The sequence below is a fragment of the Somniosus microcephalus genome, chromosome 3 (assembly GCF_052327205.1).
Source record: "Somniosus microcephalus isolate GS21.2 chromosome 3, FLI_Smic_1.0, whole genome shotgun sequence".
NCBI lineage: Eukaryota > Metazoa > Chordata > Chondrichthyes > Squaliformes > Somniosidae > Somniosus > Somniosus microcephalus.
In genome coordinates, this window is record NC_140989.1 from 37,308,353 (window position 1) to 37,331,099 (window position 22,747).

At 44.4% G+C, this 22,747-nt stretch overlaps 1 protein-coding gene across 1 annotated transcript in view; it reads right to left on the reverse strand.

Annotated features, from left to right (window-relative positions):
• Positions 1–22,747, reverse strand: part of ltbp1 (latent transforming growth factor beta binding protein 1) — a 580,062-nt gene that overhangs the window by 111,794 nt on the left and 445,521 nt on the right. The window contains 2 exon segments of the mRNA XM_085980097.1: positions 9,219–9,347; positions 18,479–18,601. Of these exon segments, the coding sequence (XP_085836223.1) occupies positions 9,219–9,347; positions 18,479–18,601 (252 nt within the window).

Consider the following 22,747-nt stretch of genomic DNA (forward strand, 5'->3'; position numbering starts at 1 on the left):
CCTTATATGCCCTTGTTTTTAGTCGAATACTATCCTTAATTTCTTTACTTAGCCACGGATGGCTGTCTTTTCTTTTACACCCTTTTCTTCTCAGTGGAATATATTTTTTTTGGAAGTTGTAAAATAACTCCTTAAATGTACACCACTGATCATGCATCGTCTTACCCTTTAATCTATTTTCCCAATCCACTCTACTCAATTCCACTCTCATACCTTCATAGTCTCCTTTATTCAAGCTTAGCACGCTTGTTTGAGATCCAACCTTCTCACCCTCTAATTGAATATGGAATTCAACCATGTTATGGTCACTCATTCCAAGGGGATCCTTTACTAGGACATTTTTAATTAATCCTGTCTCGTTACACAGGACCAGATCTAAGGTTGCTTGCCCCCTGGTCGGTTCAGTTACATACTGCTCAAGAAACCCATCCCTAATACACTCAATGAACTCATCCTCAAGGCAGCCCTGCCCAATTTGATTTGTCCAATTAATATGATAGTTAAAATCCCCCATAATTATAGATGTTCCCTTATTACAAGCCTCAACTATTTCCTGATTGATACTCCGTCCAACAGAGTTGCAACTGTTCGGAGGCCTATAGACTACGCCCACTAGTGTTTTTTTCCCCTTATTATTCCTTACCTCCACCCAAACTGTTTCATTATCCTGATCTTTTGACCCAATATCATTTCTCTGTATTACAGTGATTCCTTCCTTTATTAACATAGCCACCCCACCTCCCCTTCCTTCCTGCCTGTCCTTCCTGATCGTTAAATAACCTGGTATGTTTAATTCCCAGGCATTGTCACCCTGCAGCCATGTTTCTGTAATGGCCACAAGATCATACCCATATGTAGTTATTTGTGCCATTAACTCGTCTATTTTGTTACGAATGCTACGTGCATTCAGATAGAGAACTTTCAAATATGTTTTGTGACACTTAGTTCCTGCTTTTGCCCTTTTTATTACTTTACCTTTTACTCCATACCTTCTGCCCCTTCCTGACATGCTCTGGTTTTTAATTTCCCCACTGCTACCTAAGTCTATGACCTTCTCTGTTGTCATTTTTATTATTTGCTCTCTAGGAACCTGCCCCCCACTAGTTAGTTTAAAGCCCTCTCTACAGCCCTAGTTATATGATCCGCCAGGACTCTAGTCCCAGCACTGGCCAAGTGAAGCCCATCCCAACGGAACAGCTCCCTCCTGCCCCAGTACTGGTGCCAGTGTCCCAGGAAGCAAAACCCATTTCTCCCACACCAGTCTTTGAGCCACGCATTTAACTCTCTAATTTTATTTGTCCTAGCCAAATTCGCTCGTGGCTCAGGTAATAATCCAGAGATTATTACCCTTGAGGTTCTGTTTTTTAATTTGACCCCTAGCTGCTCATACTCCTTTAACAGAACCGGCTTCCTAGTCCTATGTACGTCGTTTGTACCAACATGGACCACGACAACTGGATCCACCCCCTCCCACTGCAAGTTTCTTTCCAGCCCAGAGGAGATGACCTTAACCCTGGCACCGGGTAGGCAACACAGCCTTCGGGACTCTCGCTCTCGGCTGCAGAGAACTCTATCTATCCCCCTAATAATACTATCCCCTACCACTACAACATTTCTATTTACTCCCCCCTCTTGAATGGCCCCCCGTTCCATGGTGCTGTGGCCAGGTTGCTCATCCTCCCTGCAGTCCCTGCTCCTGTCCCCACAGGGAGTAAGAACCTCGAACCTGTTGGACAAGAGCAAGGGCTGCGGCTCCTCCAGCTCTACCTCCTGGATCCCCGTACCTGCCTCACTCATAGTCACACCGTCCTGTCCCTGACTATGGGCTACATCTGAATTAATTAACTTCATAGGTGTGACCACCTCCTGATACACAGAGTCCAGGTACTTCTCCCCCTCCCTGATGTGCTGACCTCAGTTAGGGAAGTATTGGAGTGATGCGACAACTGAGCCCCATTATCAGCCAGGGTTTCCGTTCACGATCACCACCCAGTGATGCCCTGTGCGTGCAATTGGACTTGGCCTGGCTGTGAGGTCCCTCCATGAATCAACAGCCCAGGTTATGGGTTCAAGCCCCACTCCTGAGACTTCTAGGCTGGCACTTCTACACAGTAATGAGGGAGTGTTGCATTGTCGGAGGTTCTGTCTTTCAGATGAGACATTAAATGAACGTCTGCCCTCTCAAGTGGACGCAAAAGATCCCACGGCACTATTTCAAAGAGGAGCTGGGGAATTGTCCTAGTGTTCTGGCCAATATTTATCCCTCAATCAACATAACAAAAACAGATTATCTGATCATTATCACATTGCTGTTTTTGGGAGCTTGCTGTGCGCAATTTGGCTGCCATGTTTCCTACATTACAACAGTGACTACACTTCAAAAGTACTTCATTGGCTGTAAAGCACTTTGGGACAACCTGAGGTCATGACAGGCGCTATATAAATGCAAGTCTTTCTTCCTTTACCAGTCCTCTCACGTGAAGAATGATCACAGGAGGGCTACTGGTGTCTGCGAAGCACCTTCTTCAGGAAAGGAGGGATGGCAAGAGAAAAGAAAATGAAAGAAAATTTTAAGAAATGGAATGCACTGGCTGAAAGGGCGGTGGAAGCAGATTGAATAGTAACTTTCAAAAGGGAATTGGATAAATGTTTGAATGGGAAAAATATTTACAGGGCTATGGGGAAAGAGCAGGGGAGTGGGATTAATTGGATCGCTCTACCAAAGAGCCGGCACAGGCACGATGGGCCGAATGGCCTCCTTCTGTGCTGTATCGTTCTATGATTCTAAAAGCAAATCAATCTCTAATGTTGCATGAAACTGGTGAACACCATTAATTAGTGTGAGCTGTTAAATGAATTCCCAGTTTAAAGGGGCACTACCTTCAAGAAAAAGCATTTGGCAAATTTCTCTTTTGTCTGAAGAAGGGAAGGGCAGCAAGCCATTTGTGCCATGATTAAATCACGCACAAGTGCTGCAACGGTGCATTTCAACCTGACCAACATCATCAGGCCGTCCGCTCTTAAACAAACTAAACCGGCTCGTCAAACCCTTCTTCATGGAGTCGGTGCTTCTCTAACAATTCAGAGAGCAGCAGTGCTGGAAACACGTCAATTAAATCTTTCACTACCTACTTTGTGAAAACCTAATTCTGAGCAGTGTTATGTAGAAAAATGCACTTGGCTTAAAAACGAATCATAAACGATAACTAATCTTTCTTAAACATTAAGTAAAGAATACAGAGTCAAAGGGCTGGATTTTCATTCAGGAGTCGGGTAGGAGGCGGGACTACAACTTTCGGGGTTGTAGTCCCGCCTCCATCGAGTTGTGGCCAACCCACGCGATTTTGACTTGATTGACCTTGTTGAGCCCACCCAGCGGGCTCAAGACCTTTTGACAGATGAAATATCAGCGTTTCACAGCTCTTTGAAGCTGTCAAACACTGACAATCTGTATTCTAATTTAATTCCTTCCTCTCAGGCTGATTTAGAGATCTCCCCGGAACAGAAAGCTGAATGCTGCAATTTTTGACAGCTCGCAACCATTCTGCTTTCTGTGCCGGTGAGATGAGGGACTCTCGAGACCTGAAGGAGGCAAGGCTACAAAGGTAAGAAAAGGTTAGTAGAACTTCTTTAAACACTTTACACACACCAAACACACTTACCTTTGCACTCATGCACCCATCACTCACCTGAACATCTCGACCCCTCCAAGCCCTTCATCCCGACAGTCCACCTCCTCTAACTTGCCGTGGTTTGGAGCCGTCGGGAATCCCACACTTCAACATTAAAAATAGGGATTAGGCTAAAAGCTGCCTGTTAACTACCTGTTAACAGGCAGTTAATTGGCACTAATCCCCTTCCCGCCTCGGGGAGGCAGGTCCCAGTGCGGGTCGGGTACCCGCCTCCTTTGAAACTGGCATGGAGGCGGGTTGGGTGCGGGATGGGTTCGGGACCCCCGATTTCGGGATTTTAACCCCCCACACGCCTCCAATCCCGCCTCCACGGCCCAATGAAAATCCTGCCCAAACTGTTTAACTATTAGTTTTAACTTATTTATTAATTCTGGTTTTGTCACCAGATAAATAATGCTTCTTTCCAAAGACCCTGAGATTACAACATTCAGTGAAGAGCAACCCAATAGCTCAGTTCACATACTCCAGACAGCCGCAGAAATGAAATCATATAAATTACAGCACAGGAGGAGGCCGTTTGGCCCGTCTTGATTGTGCCAGTGTTAAGTCTGCAACTGAAGCTATCCACACTAATCCCATTTCCCTGCTCTGTATCTGGATTACTCTTATATTCTTCCTTTTCAAATTCCCATTTCCTTTTAAATGATGTTATAATCTCTGTTTCGATAGCCACTTGTGATAAAACATTCCATGTTCTAATGACCCTCTGTGTGAAAACATTTCTTCTAACTTCCTTGTTCGTTGTTCACATGGTAATCGTCAGTCTATAGCCCTTGTTACCAATTCACCAACCAGAGGAAGCAATTTTTCATTTTTTACCCTCTCATAATCTTTCAGAATCTTGAAAACCTCTGTTAAATACCCCTCAACCTTCTCTATTCCAATGAAAAATAAACCTACACTTTTGAGCCCTTATTCATAACCATAACCCCCTCATTCCCTGTATCATTCTAGTAAATATTTGCCGTACCCTTTCCGTGACTGTGGCTTGTATTCCCTTGAGTTTAGATGGTTGAGGCTTGATCTAGTCGAGGTATTTAAAATAATTAAGGGATACGCTAGGGTAGATACAGAGAAACTATTTCTTCTGGTGGGGGAATCCAGAACAAGAGGGCATAACCTTAAAATTAGGAGTGAAATCGGGAAGCATTTTTTTTCCACACAAAGGGTAGTGGAAATGTGGAACTCGCTCCCCCAGAAGGCTGCGGATGCTGGGTCAACTGAATTTTTCAAGACTGAAATCTATAGATTTTTGTTGGGTAAGGGTATCAAGGGATAGGGCGCAAAGACGGGTAACTGGAGTTGAGGGACAGATCAGCCACGATCCCACTGAATGGTGGAACAGGCTCGAGGGGCTGAATGGCCTCCTCCTGTTCCTGTGAGGGTGGGAGTTATGGCACCTGACAACTCATAACAAAACATTATGTATGTGTGCCTAGCCTCGAAACAAGAAGATGATGGACCTGACTGGGAGACCAGCCAACTTGTGGAGAATTATAATCCATTTGTGTTATAAATTACATACATGGGTGTACTTTTCATACAAATGTTTCAACATAGGGCCTTATCTTGGTGCCTTATTTTAATGTAATGACATTTCATATTTTGGGTGGGGAAGAAATAAAATTAAAACATAGACATACGGTTATTACATAAATATTAACTACATGAGGGGATTTCTGGTGATCCTTAATCATTGACAACTGCAGTCATTATTTGCTTAATTATATCCTGGATTAAAAAACAGGAAAACATTTTCATCTGTGCTACGATTAATTCCAGCGCACCGAGGGAAGGAAAACCAGCTGGTTCCACTACTCCTGATCGCTATCCAGTAACCCTTGCTGAACGTTCAAGTGTGGCTATCCTGTGAGGACAGCTGTGACCTTCGCCACAGCCCAACCGCCTGCCAGCACTCACTGCCAAGGCACACACATGACGAATGATCACCTGGGAGATATACCGCAGGAAAACTAGCACACATGAAGTTGTGCCCCCGCAAGGATGTCAACCTCCTCGGGAGAAACTGAAATTCATTTGTCCAGCTATCAACAGAAACGACATCAGATGGAAAGCAAAACAGGACAGTTTCACGATTCCTTGTCACATGGCCATGACACAATGAAGCCATAGCACCGATTTTAACCTAACCCTTAACCTAAACAAATTTGCAGGGCTACGGGGAAAGGGTGGGGGAGTGGGACTAGCTGAAGTGCTCTTGCAGAGAGCCGGCATGGACCCGACAGGCCGAATGGCCTTCTTCCGTGCTGCAACCATTCTATGATTCTATTCTATGAACCTGCCTGGGAATGGGGTCGGTCGGTTTGGATGCCCATTTTATACGGCAATCCGATGTTATTACCCAATTGAAGTCAATGGAGAGTAATATTGGGTGGGGTGTGAAGCAAGTGGCCGACACGAACCCGCCCCATTCCTCCTGGACAGGTTAGGTTAAAACCAGGGTTCCAGTTGTTACAAGAGGCTTACTTTAGTGCTTTTTGAATTGTTCTTATTCTGAAAAGAGACGTGAGCTGATATCTCGTCCCAGTGCATCTGTAACCTTCCAGGAACAGATAGACGAGTGTTTAGTTATATCACTGTACAATACACATGCTTGTAAAATGTGTTGAAGGCCCCAGTCAGGCAGCACAGTGGCGAAGGCCCCAAGCAGAAGCCAGATGTTCGCCTGCAGGCAGAGACGGAACATCCATCCGAGGGTAAACGTCTCTAGGCCACCTTCTGCCGCACCTCCTAGGTCTCAGCGGTTACCAAGAGCCAACAGTAGAGACCTGGGAACAGACTGTCTGACAGCCCTTGTGTTAAAGGTACAGTCTGAAGAAAAAGAAGATCTCGGGATGGGGTGGGGGGGGAATATAAAATTGCCTACACCAAGAAAATGCTTCTCCATAGCCCAATCGCCTGCCAGCACTCACTGCCAAGGATCACACGTGACTAGTGATCACCTGGGAGATGTACCGCAGGAAAACTAACACACATGAATTTGTGCCCCCGCAAGGATGTCAATGTCCTCAGGAGAGGGAGAAATTAAAATTAATTTGTCTAACTTGCAATTGAAATGACATCAGATGGAATGCAAAACAGAACCGTTTCACAATTCCTTGTGACATGGTCAGAAACCACAGCCTGGATTTTAACCTAACCCGCCCGGTGGGTGTGGAGAAGATCACAGCTGTGCTCATGTGGGTTACTCGATAGCGATCAGCAGTAGTGGAACCAGCTGATTTCCCCACTCCCCAGGGCGCTGGAGTTAATCGGAGAACAGATGAAATTGTTTTCCTGTTTTTAAAGTCCAGGATATAATCAAACAAATAATGACTGATTTTTTAATGATTAAGGATCAATTAATGCTGTGTATCATACAATGTTTCTTTTGTCTAATACTAGAGCAGTTTATATTAACGTCTCAAAGTGAACATTTTTAAAAGTACATATTTGAATATGCGGCCATCAGATATGATTCTAAAATGAAACTAGAAACATCCTCAAAATAGTTTTAGAAAATCTATACACTTTAAATAAACATCATTCAACTCAATTCTAGTCTTTCTGTATAGGACCGCACGTTGGAAATGGAAATGCAGATACTGAAGGTAAAATGTGCCAACCTACAATCCGTGGAGAGACATTGCAACTACTGAGAGTGTACAAAAACCCTCCTACAAAGCAGCAAAGCATCGCTAACTAGAGCGTTCCACTGAGACCTACCCTTTCCTACAGGAGGACCCAAGAACAGCAACGGGCTTTCCCCTTACATCGGATTTACAGATCACACATCCAGGAGTGGAACAATGCCTGACTCCGTGCTGCTCGTTTAGGAATTTCCCCACTACATATATTTCTGACCTGCCCTCCTGCTTTGGCCTTGAATCAGCCGCAGCGTAACTAGAAGCTGTTTACCTTCCACGAGGGTACAAGCAAAACCTGTGAAAACATTCACTTCTTCCGTCCGCTCTCTCAACGGAGCACTGGCGGAATATATGCTGGTTAACATTTTACTTGGTATGGGCCGTGCATTTTTACGACCACTCATCCCTTAAAACATTTGAATTCTTAACAAATTGAAGATAGAAGAGCTGTATCCTAAAACCGATCTAGCGAAGTAGAAAATTTTGAGACAGGAGTCTAGTTCAATGTGTATCCTTCGGCAAATATTTCCTCAGAATGATGACTGTAGCTAGTGATATACAGGAACTCTTTGGTATCCGGCACCGACGGGACCGCCGTGTTGCCGATTTATCAAAAATTCCGGCTGACAGAGAGGGTTATCAACCGAGGCTATTTTTAACAAAGTAAAATAAAAAAATCAAGAAATGTGCAGTATACAGTAATTGGGTACTCACCTACAGAATGTTGTGTTAACTGGATGGTGGAAGATGCTTGATTAAGTACAGTACTGCCAGTTGAGGGTAATGCAATGCAATGACTACCAGCAGCGTGGGAGACACACAGTACAGGAAACTTTGGTTTATCCGGAGGTTGTATGTCCGGAAACCTCGATCTAACGGCAGAAATCAGCAGCCGTTTTGTTAGGTTTTTCTTCTTTTTTTTTCTTCTCCTAGCATTTTTTTTAAACAGTCAGTCTCTGGAAAGCCTCTCTGAAGCTGTTGCTAAGCTACAGAGATGCTTCCAAGGTACAGGCCGACTGTTTACAAGCTGTTGCTAAGCAACATTGTTTGTTGTCAGATACGGAGATGAAAACCTCCGTATCCTTCAACATTAGCGCTGGTCTGTCCGGAAGTTTTCATAGATCGGCATCACGCCGGTCCCGTCGGTGCCAGATATCGTGAAGTTTCCTGTACCCCTGTAAAATGGCGGAACAGAAGAGACTACCGGCAGCGCGCGAGAGACAGACTCCTGTTACAGGGGTATTGAGGTGTTCCGACTTCCGACAGCGCCAAGAGGCCGAGTAGTGGCTGTTTGGAGAACTACCCCCACTGACTAACTTGGCCACCGCGGGAGACTCGGACTCGGCAACATTGCCGGTTACTGAGGTGTTGTTTTCGGAGCGAGAATTTTGCCGGTTAATAGAGAATTCCGAATATTTAGGTGCCGTTTAAACGAGAGTTTCCTGTAGATTCATTGCAGCGATAAAACATAAAAGGATCCAGGAAAAGTCAAACGGGACTTTCTTTTATAGCAACAATCATGAGACAAGTTCACCAATGATTCTTTGCATAGCATGGAGGGGAAAAAAGTGAATGCTTTACACACTGAATTGGCACTAGAAGCAGAGAGATGAGACAGAGCCAAAGAGAAGCTTGTTGCACTGGTGGCATAATATCGAAGCAACTTTGCACATATTGCACTAAAGCAAGGCCTAGTCTTTACAAGTTCTTGTGCAATACATCTAGTCTAGAGTTTTATTTCATTCTAATATAAAAGCAGAAGTGCTAAGCATAGATGACTCGCTGCAGACGAAAGCCTGAGAGGTAGCTCCACAAGGCAGCCTTCAAAGCCCTCTGCCCCCCCACCCCCCCGCCACAGTGCTTGTTTGGTACAACTCACCAACACAGATCCCTGCAGCTTCTAGAGAGTAGCCAGACGGGCAATCCACGGAGCATTTGTAAGAGCCAACAGCATTTTCACATCGCCAAGATCCACAGATACCGCTGTATTCTTTACATTCATCAATGTCTGCACGGAGAGCAAGGTTATCCACCCTTATTCCTCACCCCTGCATTTGTGAACCACCTGTGCCTGTTGGCTGGGCTCAGGTCAGCACTCTGTGCCGTGGCCTGCCATCACCTCAGATGCTGCTTCAGCAAATGCAGTTGTTCAAAAGTCATGCAGGTTAACATCAGACATACGAGACCCAATTTTCCCCAGGGCGCACACTATTCTCATCCTGGTCAAAGTCACTATAAGAAAGACCTTTCTTCTTTCATTTCGGCCAATCTCTATAACTATGCAATGGATGAAGCGAAGCAAATATGGCAGCCAGCAGTTAGATGGGTTAGCGCCTTAACTGGTGCACTAAATCCATGCGTTTACAACACTTTTTTGTTGTGGTGTCATCTGAATTTTTTTTAATGACTTGTTTTTGAAGCAGCTTTAAAAACGCTTCAATATTCATTCCCAATTCAACCAAGGACTTTTAGTACAGGCAGTAACAACAGGAAGCTATTGTGACCTTTTACGTTAATTTATTTTGAATCCAGATTATTTTTTTGCCCTTAACGGCAAAATACTTCTTGGTTGGAGAAAGATGGTGCTTTTGCTTCTTAGGGTGCTGTGCAGCCAATCCTAACATACAGGCCACAAAATGGCAGATGCCGCAAGATACTGCAGGCAATGGGCTCGTTTTAATCTGATTTAAATTTAAATCTTGGGGGCTGCGCAACTACCAAGAGTAAAATAAAGATTCTCAACTCAGTCGCAGAACGCAAAAACCAGGGCCCAGGACTAGTGCTGCCGACTGACGAGGGGAAAATCGGGCCCAGCAATATTCTCATACGGTAAAGTTACACATGAGTAAGATGTGGTGTCGGAATTAGTAATGATTCCATTACATCGGTGTGATCCAACTCGGTGAAACAATCACAGTAAGTAACAAATACAAAAGACGTAGGTTAGTAAGGATGTGAAAATTAAGCATTTAGGACAGCGTGTATGGATAAACCCTCTATATTAAATATCACAGCGCCAACTTCATATTATTCTACGGTCGTTGATGATATGTCCCACTTATGCGATAATGTATTGTACAGAGTTATCTTTTGGGCTCTCTGCTTCACCACAGTGTCCTCCTGACTTCAGATCCAATCTAAACCTTGTCTCATCAACGCTCATAGAACTAACAGGAGATGACATTGATCATAGAGTGCTACGACTTTTATTTCACTTGTGAGAAAGGCTGTCGCTATTTGTTCACATGCTATTGGAATAGAATCATAGATTGGTACAGCACAGAAGGAGGCCATTCGGCCCTCTTTGAACGTGCTCTCCAATTAGTCCCACTCCCCTGCTCTTTCCCCATAGCCCTGCACATTTCTCCCCTTCAAGTATTTATCCAGTTCCTTTATGAAAGTTATTGTTGAATCTGCTTCCACCACCCTCTCAGGCAGAGCATTCCAGATCACAACAACATTAAAAAAAAAGTCTCCTCATCTCACCTCTGGTTCTTTAGCCAATTACCTTAAATCTTGTCGCCGACCCTTCTGACACTGGAAACAGTTTCTCCTTATTTACTCGATCAAAACCATTCATGATTTAGAACACCTCTATTAAATGTCCCCTTAACCTCCTCTGCTCCAAGGAGAACAACCCTAGCTTCTCTAGTCTCCATATGTAACTGAAGTCTTGCATCCCTGGTACCATTCTCGTAAATCTCCTCGGCACCCTTTCTAAGGCCTTGATATCCTTCCTAAAGTGTGGTGCCAAGAATTGGACACAATACCCCAGCTGGGGTCTAACAAGTGATGTCTAAAAGTTTAGCATAACTTCCTTGCTTTCGTACTGTATGCCTCAGTTTATAAAGCCATGGATACCTAATGCTTTTTTAACAGCCTTCTCAACTGGTCCTGCCAGCTTCAATTTAAAGACTTGTGTACGTACAAGCCCAGGTCTCTCTGTTCCTGCACCCCCTTTAAAATTGTACCATTTAGTTTGTATTGCCTCTCCTCATTCTTCTTACCAAAATGCATCACTTCACACTTCTCAGCATTAAATTTCATCTGCCATGTGTCTGCCCATTTCACCAGTCTGCCTCTGTCCTGGAATCTGTTACTATCCTCCTCACTGTTTACTACATTTCCGAGTTTTGTGTCATTTGCAATCTTTGAAATTATGACCCATATACCCAAGACCAGGCCATTCCTGTATATCATGGATCATTACTGAGGCACGAACACTGGGGTTTGCGTACCACTGGCCCGATGTGTTACAGGCCCCACACACTCATCAAATCAAAGTGGTAACACGCCACGATCAGTTTTGACATCCTTCATGCAACATACACAAGCTAGGCAAGTAACACAGCAACGTTTCATAAAAGCAACCTTGTAATGCTTTGTTGTCAGGCGCGCTAACGTTGTATCGTGCATTTGCTGGAGTCACAAATGCTTGTAATAGCCTGACCAAGGATATTACTCAGCAAAGAGGATACAACAGGCAGTTACAAACTCACAGCACTCTTAACAAGCAAGTCATTGCTTCTCACTTTAAATGTGCACAAAACATGAACAGAATTATGTAAAATAGCAGCTCCTGTGAATCGTATGTGTGGGAGGTGAAGGTGGCTAAACCATCTTGGGACATAGCCTGCATTTATAAATTACTGGGTTGTAGTTGATGTAAAGCAAGGGACTCATGTTAATCTTTACTCAGTATATATAAGATGTGTGTGGCTATCTACTAGTGATTGGCAGGATTTAGAATTTCAAACAGGGACAAGAGTTAGTCAACAATTTGCACGAAGCAATCCTCGTGAAAGGGCTGACCAGTTCAACTTTATTCAGTTTTCTTTCTTGCAAAACCTCTTATGACATTGTCTCCCACCCGGAGCCATCGGGAATGATGTCAACACTGGCGGCAGGAGCGGAACGTTGCGGGAGGTCAGGCTGCTGCTGGGTAACCGTGGAAACAGTCCCTGGCAAAGGTAACTGGTTGGGGGAAGGGGGAGGGGCAGGGGAAGCTCGGGCAGGGGAAGGCCTGAGGGGTCCCTATGGGGCCAGGAGGAGCATTCCTCCTCCTCCAGGCCTAACAAGCAACCTTTAAAAGGTAACACAAAAATTAATATTACCTGGACCTCCTGTGGCCACGAGGCTTCCTGTCACCAGCTGTCGCTGGAGGGTCCAGGACTGTGCAGCCTCTAGTCAGCACGCAGTTAAAATGGCAGAGCAACATAGGAACAGGAGTAGGCCATTGAGCCCCTCGAGCCTGTTCCGCCATTCAATGAGGTCATGGCTGATCTGCGACCTAACTCCATATACCTGCCTTTGGTCCAAATCCCTTAATACCTTTGGTTAACAAAAAGCTATCAATCTCCGATTTAAAATTAACAGTTGATCTAGCATCAATTGTCGTTTGCAGAAGAAAATTTCAAACCTCTACCACCGTTTGTGTGTTTCCTAATTTCACTCTTGAACGGTCTGGCTCTAATTTTTAGACTATGCCCCCTAGTCCTAGAATCCCCAAACAGCGGAAATAGTTTCTCTCTATCTACCCTATCTGTTCCCCTTAATATCTTGAAAACTTTGACCAAATCACCCCTTAACCTTCTAAATTCCAGGGAATACAACGCTAGTTTGTGTAATCTCTCCTTGTAATTTAACCCTTGGAGTCCGGGTATTATTCTGGTAAACCTACGCTGTACTCCCTCCAAGGCCAATATACCCTTCCTAAGGTGTGGTGCCCAGAACCGCTCACAGTACTCCAGGTGTGGTCTAACCAGGGTTTTGTACAGCTGCAGCATAACTTCTACCCCCTTGTACTCTAGTCCTCTGGATATAAAGGCCAGCATTCCATTAGCCTTTTTGATTATTATCTGTACCTGTTCATGACATTTTAGTGATCTATGTACCTGGACCCCGAAGTCTCTTTGGACCTCCAATGTTAGCTTTTCACCATTTAGAAAGTACCCTGTTCTATCCTGGACCGATCCAAAGTGGATGACCTCACATTTGCCTACATTGAAATCGATTTGCCAGTTTCGCCCATTCACTTAATCTATCAATATCCCTTTGTAATTTTATGCTTTGATCGCCACTGCCTACAATGCTGCCTATTTTTGTGTCATCGGCAAATCTGGATATTTGGCTTTCTATCCCATCATCTAAGTCATTAATAAATACAGTGAATAGTTGAGGCCCCAAAACAGATCCCTGCAGGACACCATTAGTCACATCCTGCCAATTAGAGTACTTATCCATTATCCTTACTCTCTGTCTCCTCAGCCAGTTTCCTAAGCAGGTCAATAATTTGCCATCAATTCCATGGGCTTCAAGCTTAGTTAACAATCTCTTATAAGGGACTTCATCAAAATGCCTTCTGGAAGCCCATATAAATAACATCCACAGACATTCCCCTGTCCAGTACTTTAGTCACCTCTTCAAAAAATTCAATCAGGTTTGTCAAGCATGACCTGCCTTTCACAAATCCATGCATGCTCGTTAGAATGATGCCTTTGGACAGTAACTTCGCCATTTAAATTGGACCCTTGCTTCTCTGGGGCAGGTGGACCTCCCATGCCTGATCTAAGGCAAGTTAAGATAGCGGAGGGCGGGAATGCAACACAACCCCTCCACCATCTTAACACCACCGCCCCCCCGCACCCCACCCTTCTCCGCTCCCCCCACTCCACCCTTCTCCCCAGCCGCACCATTTATACCAGGCAAAGGGCTTAAACTCAGGGCTTATGTTAATGTGCTGAGAACAAAAAATTTGGCGCAAACTCAGATTTGGCTCAGTGTTAGCACTCTCGCCATTGAGTCAGAAGTTCAAGTTTCACTCTAGGGGAGTTCTCCTGGTGTCCTGGAAAACAATCATCGCTCAACCAACACCATTAAAAATAGATTTTCTGGTCATTTGTCTCATTGCTGTTTGTGAGATCTTGCTGTGCACAAATTGGCTGTCGCATTTCCCTACTTTACAACAGTGGCTACACTTCATATATATATATATATATAATATATTAATGATCTAGACGAGGGAACTAGATGTAATATCTCCAAGTTTGCAGACGACACAAAGCTGGGTGGGCGTGTGTGCTGTGAGGAGGATGCCGAGAGACTCCAGTATGATTTGGACAGGTTGGGTGATTGGGCAGATGCATGGCAGATGCAGTATAATGTGGCTAAATGCGAGGTTATCCACTTTGGTGGCAAAAACAGGAAGACAGATTATTATCTGAACGGCAATAGATTGGGAGAAGGGGAAGTGCAACAAGACCTGGGTGTCCTTGTGCACCAGTCGCTGAAGGTAAGCATGCAGGTGCAGCAGGCGGTTAAGAAGGCAAATGGTATGTTGGCCTTCGTAGCAAGAGGGTTCGAGTACAGGAACAAGGATGTCTTGCTACAGTTGTACAGGGCCTTGGTGAGATCGCACCTTGAGTATTGTGTGCAGTTTTGGTCACCTTACCTGAGGAAGGACGTTCTTGCCATGGAGGGAGTGCAGCGAAGATTCACCAGGCTGATATCTGGGATGGCAGGAATGACGTATGAGGAGAGATTGTGTCGATTGGGCTTATACTCACTGGAGTCTAGAAGATTGAGAGGGGATCTCATCGAAACCTATAAAATTCTGTCAGGTCTGGACAGACTAGATGCAGGAAGGATGTTTCTGATGGCCGGGGAGTCCAGAACCAGGGGTCATAGTCTAAGGATAAGGGGTAAGCCATTTAGGACTGAAATGAGGAGGAATTTCTTCACCCAGAAGAGTGGTGAACCTGTGGAATTCTCTGCCACAGAGAGCGGTGGAGGCCAGTTCATTAAATATATTCAAGAAAGAGTTGGATATATTTCTTGAGGCTAAAGGGATCAAGGGATATGGGGAAAAGGCAGGGACAGGGTACTGAATTTGGATGATCAGCCATGATCACATTGAATGGCGGAGCAGGCTCGAAGGGCCGAATGGCTTATTCCTGCTCCTATCTTCTATGTTTCTATGTTGCTGCAGTTATACAGGGCCTTGGTGAGACCACACCTTGAGTATTGTGTGCAGTTTTGGTCGCCTTATCTGAGGAAGGATGTTCTTGCCATGGAGGGAGTGCAGCGAAGATTCACCAGAATGATACCTGGGATGGCAGGAATGACGTATGAAGAGAGATTGGGTCGATTAGGCTTATATTCGCTAGAGTTTAGAAGAATAAGAGGGGATCTCATTGAAACGTATAAAATTCTAACAGGACTAGACAGACTAGATGCAGGAAAGATGTTCCCGATGGTGGGCGAGTCATGAACCAGGGGTCACAGTCTAAGGATAAGGGGTAAGCCATTTAGGACTGAGATGAGGAGGAATTTCTTCACCCAGAGAGTGGTGAACCTGTGGAATTCTCTACCACAGAAGGCAGTTGAGGCCAATTCATTAAATATATTCAAGAAGGAGTTAGATATATTTCTTAAGGCTAAAGGGATCAAGGGGTATGGGGAGAAAGCAGGGACAGGGTACTGAATTTGGATGATCAGCCATGATCTCATTAAATGGTGGAACAGGCTCGAGGGGTCGAATGGCCTACTCCTGCTCCTATTTTCTATGTTTCTATGTTACTTCTTTGGCTGCGAAGCACTTTGGGACGTCCTAAAGTCACGGAAGGCGCTATAAAAATGCAGGTTCCTTCCTTCTTTCCATTTCATTCTTTCTTAAAGCCAACAATTGCCAATCTGCTGGAAACTACAACAAAGTGGAAAATCTAGGCTCAGAAGCCTAAATGTGTGTACATTTTTTCCTTCCTTAGTGCTAGTACATGTGGTGCAATTCACAGTGCTGAAGTGAACGCTAGCTGGTGAACCCTTAACCCAGAAGGGTGAGTCCATGTTGTTACACAAATATCTTCGCCAGGAAATCACAGCTTTGAAATTCTAAAATTACCAGAAGCAGCGGGACACTTGCTCTGCCAAGGCTAGGGCCTGTGTGGAATTTAAAGGGACAGGTTGCAATGTTGGTTCAGACCTGATAATCCATTTTTTACAATGTGCTGGGACATGTTTTTCTAGAATGTAATAAGGCAAACTGGTGTGATTGCAGTCACATTTTCTGATAACACACAACATAAGCAATGGCGAGGTGGGATAGTTGAAGGGTTATATAATTCTGGGCAAAGCTACTGGAACCGTTAGTTTGTCTGCCCTTTGTTATTTTGCTTCTGGCACCTTGAATTGAGGCCTTTTAATCGGAAAGCAGTTACGACACTTGCTACCCAGTTCCCATGGTCAATCTTTCTATGGAAAAGAAACTGCACTGTGCGTTCCACCAATCACCACCTCTTCCGAGTAACCTGGCTGTAATAGTGATGTCACCGTGCTGCTGTGTGATAAAATGCATTGATTTATCAGCAGAGCGAAATAACAGACCATTCCGTGTCAAATAAGGTACTAATGTATCCTTCTATAGATACCAAGCATCCAACAGCCTATTAGAATGATTCCAGGGTTCTTGTCTCCACTGCCTTATCAGGAGGCCCAGGCTAACTCCTAATCCCACTTTGTATCAGAAGATGTAGCTTGATTCTTAGCAGGTTATACGCCTAACTAAAGAAAAACTCAAAACTATAAAGGTGCACCTTAAATATGGTACTAATTAAGAAAGCAGAATAAAGTTGAAATCATCAGGTTTGTGAGTGGGCCATTTTTTACTTGATACTAAAGAAATCCACAGTTTACTATCTACCTCCCTGAACCTCATGTTAAAGCAGAGCTGGCGAAATAGCTAAGTGAATAAATTATTTACTGACATTTAAATGGGATTAAGATCAAAGAACTGTGCTAATTATACTCAGTCACATCACCCATCGAAGATCATGATGTTAACTCTTTCTAACCACCATTTTTTAACAAGTAAACCTGTTTAAAACTGTTACACTTTGGACTATTTGAAAACCTCCTCTATTTTTTTAAGTGTGGTTGCTGGGCTCAGTATGGGTGTATGCGTTTGTAACCGGGGACAAACTGCTACCAAAAGTTAATATACACGAGGAAAATACATTTAGCGAATTGCTAGAATGTGAAAGGGAAATAAATTTAAGTAAAAAGAGCAAATGTTCTCATTCACTTTCCCTGCACAGCGGGGGATAGTGAACTCAGCTAGATCCTCTGGTAATAAGGGCTTGGATCAAAGGATGTAAAATAGAAGGAAAGGGTCCACCCACAGCAAGGCTAGATCAAGAGTGCCATTGGCAGCCTCGATGGAGAGGTGGAGGAAGGGCAGACTATCCAGTGTCCTGGCCAGGGAGGGTCAGATTCATCCAGAAAGCATGGTTGGAGGAAGAGTGGTTTTAATACCTGGAATGGGCAGGTTGTCTTTTGAGGAAAGGTTGGACAGGCTAGGCTTGTAGCCGCTGGAGTTTAGAAGAGTAAGAGGTGACTTGATTGAAACATATAAGATCCTGAGGGGCCTGGACAGGGTGGATGTGGAGAGGATGTTTCCTCTTGTGGGAGAATCTCGAACTAGGGGTCACTGTTTAAACATAAGGGGTCGCCCATTTAAGACAGAGATGAGGAGAAATGTTTTCTCACTGAGGGTCGTGAGTCTTTGGAGCTCTCTTCCTCAGAGGGCGGTGGAAGCAGAGTCTTTGAATATTTTGAAGGCAGAGGTAGATAGATTCTTGATAAGCAAGGGGTGAAAGGTTATCGAGGGTAGGCGGGAATGTGGAGTAATCGGATTAGCCATGATCTTATTGAATGGCGGAGCAGGCTCGAGGGGCCGAGTGGCCTACTCCTGCTCCTAATTTGTATGTTCATATGTATGTTTGTCTTTATTTTACATACGATCAGTCAAAAAGTAAAATGGTCCCATTCACTTATAAAGGAATGGCATGCTAGGACCAGAGAGAGAGAAAAAACACACACACTGCAAGTCTGGACACAGTGTGGGAATGGTTGAAAGTAGTGATTCAATGAATGATGCCCCCCTACTCCTTCACACACTACAGCGACGCCTCTGTGCGGCATATGGTGAGTTAGCAAAAGGTAAACTACACACTGGTGAGCTTTGGGCTGCTGTAAAAATGGTTTATATGATGGATGTGTGTTTTAAAAATAGGAGCCTTAAGCTGCTGTCACTTTAGTGTTAGCATTTTGATACAATCCACTTTTTTTTAAATCGTAATTTACCAACGCATGTTTCACTTGTCGGGCTGAGGCGGAAGCCTCTGGCACATTCACATCTATAGGAGCCGTCAGTGTTCACACAAGAACCGCCATGGCATTTGGTGCCATCTGCGCATTCATCAAAATCTGAAAAATACGCACACTTTACACATTAAACACAATGAAATCCCACAGAGCAGGCAGCTTTGAAAACTCAGAAGCAGCAACTAAAAAGACATCTATCTAAAACACTACCTATTCTTGAGAGAGAGAGAAAAAGAGAGACAGAGGAAGGAGAGAGAGAGAGACGGGGAGAAAGGAGATGATAGAGATGGGGGGAAGGGAGAGAGATAAACCAGGGAGCAGCAAGGAGAGCAGTGAGAGAAGGAAACTGGAGAGCGAAGTGCAGGTGAGTGAAGGGCAAGAGAGACTGAACTCATTTGTAAAGACCGCTTAATGCCAGTTCTCAGAACTTGGCTTTATCTTCGCAGAACACTGCCAATATTACTTTAACAAGAAATTAATTTCCCCTCCTCCATCTCCCCCACCCAAATAAATTTGCTGGGAGTTACACAGGAGTAAAGATCATTCTTAGTAATTACTCCTGCATTAATATAGCCTGCACCAGTCACAGCTCACCTGTCAGTCACATGTTTTAAGTTCCCCATTTCTGTCAGCCGTGCGTTACCATGGCTACCGCAGTATCAACTTGCTCATTAGGCATCCGCAGCACATTTTGCTACACCCCCAGTCCCAAAGGTCAGGCACCTTTAAGTAACACTTAAGTAGCCTCTCTCCCGTGCTCGGTCCAATAACTGGCACCGTTAAGATTATAGGTTTAAAATTGCTACGCGTGGATTATGATTAATAACTCCATTCGACTCAGGCACTGTAGGGTTTAGCGGGTTTTTGATCTTCGGATAAAAATCATGGGACTGATTTAATGCCAAACGCCCTGACAATGATGTTGTTACTGTGCCATGTTTCAGTGAGATTGCGCTCGAGTTCTTGCACAAGGGCCCCCAGTTCCAGGTACAAAAGCCTTTAAATCTTATATCCAGGGCTAATTAAAAGCTTTGTTTTCTTTCTGAAGCAAGCAAACATAATTGGCTGTAGTTCATTCTATTGCACCCAAGGCAGTTTTCAGTCAGACGTACGCACATACAGAGAAAGAAAAAGAGCTGGTCTAACATAAGCTAATAAACCACAGTACCAGATGTGTCATGCAAACATTCGCTGCAAGGTTACAGAAATTGCAACAGGGCCTGTCGAGGGCCTTTAATTCACCAGACTGGAAAATTTCATCTGCTACGTCTAATTAGCATTTTGAAGAAAAAAAAGCCAGGAATGCTTGCAAAAGAAAAATGTAATTACAAATAAAACATATTTGATTCCCTGGTGTATGATCAGAATGCCAATGTTTGCTAAGTGTTGGGCTGAATACTCCTGTCGGGTCAAATGGTGTTCGCAAGGAACCCATAGGGGATTGTTCCACACCAAATATTTTCCCTCGTCTAGACAAGGCAACTCTTGGACTGCTGAAAAGTTTCTGTTAATGCCAGAAAGGGCATTTGTCACAATAATTGGCTTAAGAAATCAGGGATGATGGGTTAACATTCTGACAAGATACACCGACACTTCAGGTCAAAAACGCCATTTGCTTAAATTAGCAAGGCCTAGCGGCAACAAAAAAAAAAGCTACAGGATTTACAGGACACCTGAGTGAAACAGAATTCTACCCGGAGCTTGCACCTGTGTTCGGTTACGTTATGAAACATTAGTCAGTGAAATCAAGCCTTGCTCTAGTAGATGGCACAATCCTTGAAAACTCTGAAGAGAATGAATACCTTTTGCTGCTCTCATTCTGTCTCCCCAACTCCAATCTGTTCTTCTATCTAGATTCTTCCTCAGATTTGTGTCCCCCTTCACTCTCTTGAAGACATGACTCTTGACCTGGGTACAGTCCCACAGAGACTGGCAGCCCTCTGGTACCTCATGGAATTTGCCGCTGTTGGCCGTGTGGGCCTGGATGATGAGTGTTGGCAGATCATTTCACCACGAGAAACATCACAGCCGAGCGAAATCCCGCCCTCGCCTGATGTCCAGAAACACCGCTCAGCAGGAGTCACTGGATAGCGATCAGGAGGAGAAACCTGAGCCAGAGGTGCAACTATATAATAAAGAGTTTGGGGGTGGTGGGGTGGGGGAACATGTCAGGAGCAATTTCCGGATTTCATGTGGAGAGGGGAAAAACATGGAACTTAAAAGGTGTCTAAAACACTGTGGCAGAGGGGAACAGGCTGTGCATTACACATAAGAGCATAAGAAATAGGAGCAGGAGTCGGCCATTCAGCCCTTCGAGCCAACTCTGCCATTCAATAAGATCATGGCTGATCTTCTACCTCATCTCCACTTTCCAACACTATCCCCATATCTATTGATTCCCTTAGAGTCCAAAAATATGTCTATCTCTGTCTTGAATATACTCAACGACTGAGATCCACAGCCCTCTGGGGTAGAGAATTCCAAAGATTCACAACACTCAGAGTGAAGAAATTTCTCCTCATCTCAGTCCTAAATGGTTGACCCCTTATTCTGAGACTGTGACTCCTGGTTCCAGACTCCCCAGCCAGGGGAAGCATCCTCCCAGCACCTACCATGTCAAGTTCTTTAAGAATTTTATACGTTTCAATGAGATCACCCCTCATTCTTCTAAACCCTAGGGAATATAGGCCCAGTCTACTCAATACTTCCCCCACCTCTAATGGCTGCACTTACGATCCTGGCTGATTTTGTCCCTCTCTAAATTCACTATTGTGGGCACTTATGGACAAAACAAGTGACAGAGAATGCTCAGTAACAAGATTCAACTGAAATAAAGATGTATTCCACTCTGTGGGGCTATGGTATGAAACCTGGCTTTGACATTGTGTTGCTTCTACCAACGCATTTATACAAAACTGGTTTGACTGCTGTTTTAACCAAATAAACTGTTAATGCTCCTGTTAAAATTGTGGACGAAGAAATGTCATTGGCATGCTAAGAGTGCACAGTGCCATTTCATTGCCCATTTAGCTCTTTCTAATGGAAAGACACAAGATAAAGGTTATGGCATCCAAGCTTATAACTCACTACAGGATAATCACAAAGTTGTAGGATTGGGGGATATTTTAACCCTACTCGCTCAGCAGAAACCTGGCGGGTGGGCAGGTAAAATCGCCCTGGCTCTTGCCTCTCCGAAAGCCGCCATGATCGCAACATCTGCAATTTTAACCTGCTCTCCTGAGCAGGCAGCAAGGACGCGCGCCCGGAGCCAACAGGGTCCTTCTTTACATATGCATGTTGTGGCCCGATGATATAATTGAGACCCGACTGCAATTTTAACTCTGGCCTGAGCGGGGAACCCATCTGGAGTTAAAATCGGGGTCAATTGTGTTTATGGTGTGACCTGCAGATAGATCTCACTGCTAATACCAGACAAAAGGGGTGTCAAACATCCAGTATCAACGTGAGCCTATTCAGTAAAATAGGGAGTCAATGATTTAGAAAACATAATCCAACACAGCCAGTTATTCCCCCCTCCCTATTATTGAGCGCATTAAAATAGTAGTTACTCAATAGAAGAACCAATTATCTAACTGACAAAATAAAGGATGTTTCAATTTTGTTAAACCCCCAATACTCCCCATAAAGAATCTGAGTATGGGCTGGGTGAATCAGATTATGTGCTGTCAAATCCTTTATTTCCCTCTAATTTTTTACTAGCGTTTCTTACCTTCCTGGTCCTGGGCCTCTCACTCCCACACGGGCTTCCGACTATGCTACTTAAGTCAGCTACTAGGAGGTCTAATAGGACCAGCACAGTGAGGACTCTTCCCTCAATCCTTGTGGGGATGCACCAGGCCATTGCTTGGCACTTCTCCCTGGCAATGCTGTTGAGGTTGGGAACTCAACAGTGTGGGGAATGGAACCTGCACAGTTCTGCATGTTGTGCTCTGCCACCGCCCCCATACTGATTACCTATGTTTTCCCTCCTCTTTTCCGCCTGAAGGCAACAGTGTAGCAAGGGGGAGGCCGATCCTGTCCTCACGACGTCCACACATTAACATTGGTCAAAAAAGGAGTGGGAACCCTGCCTGACTGTTGCCTCCCTAAACCCAAGGACAGTGACACCAAAACTAGCGTCCTCGCTGCTGATCAGGCTGATATCTATTTTCCATTTTTAATATCAACTTAGTGAAAGCAAAATCAATTGGGTGTTATAGCCTAGTGTTTGTAGTATTGGACTATCAA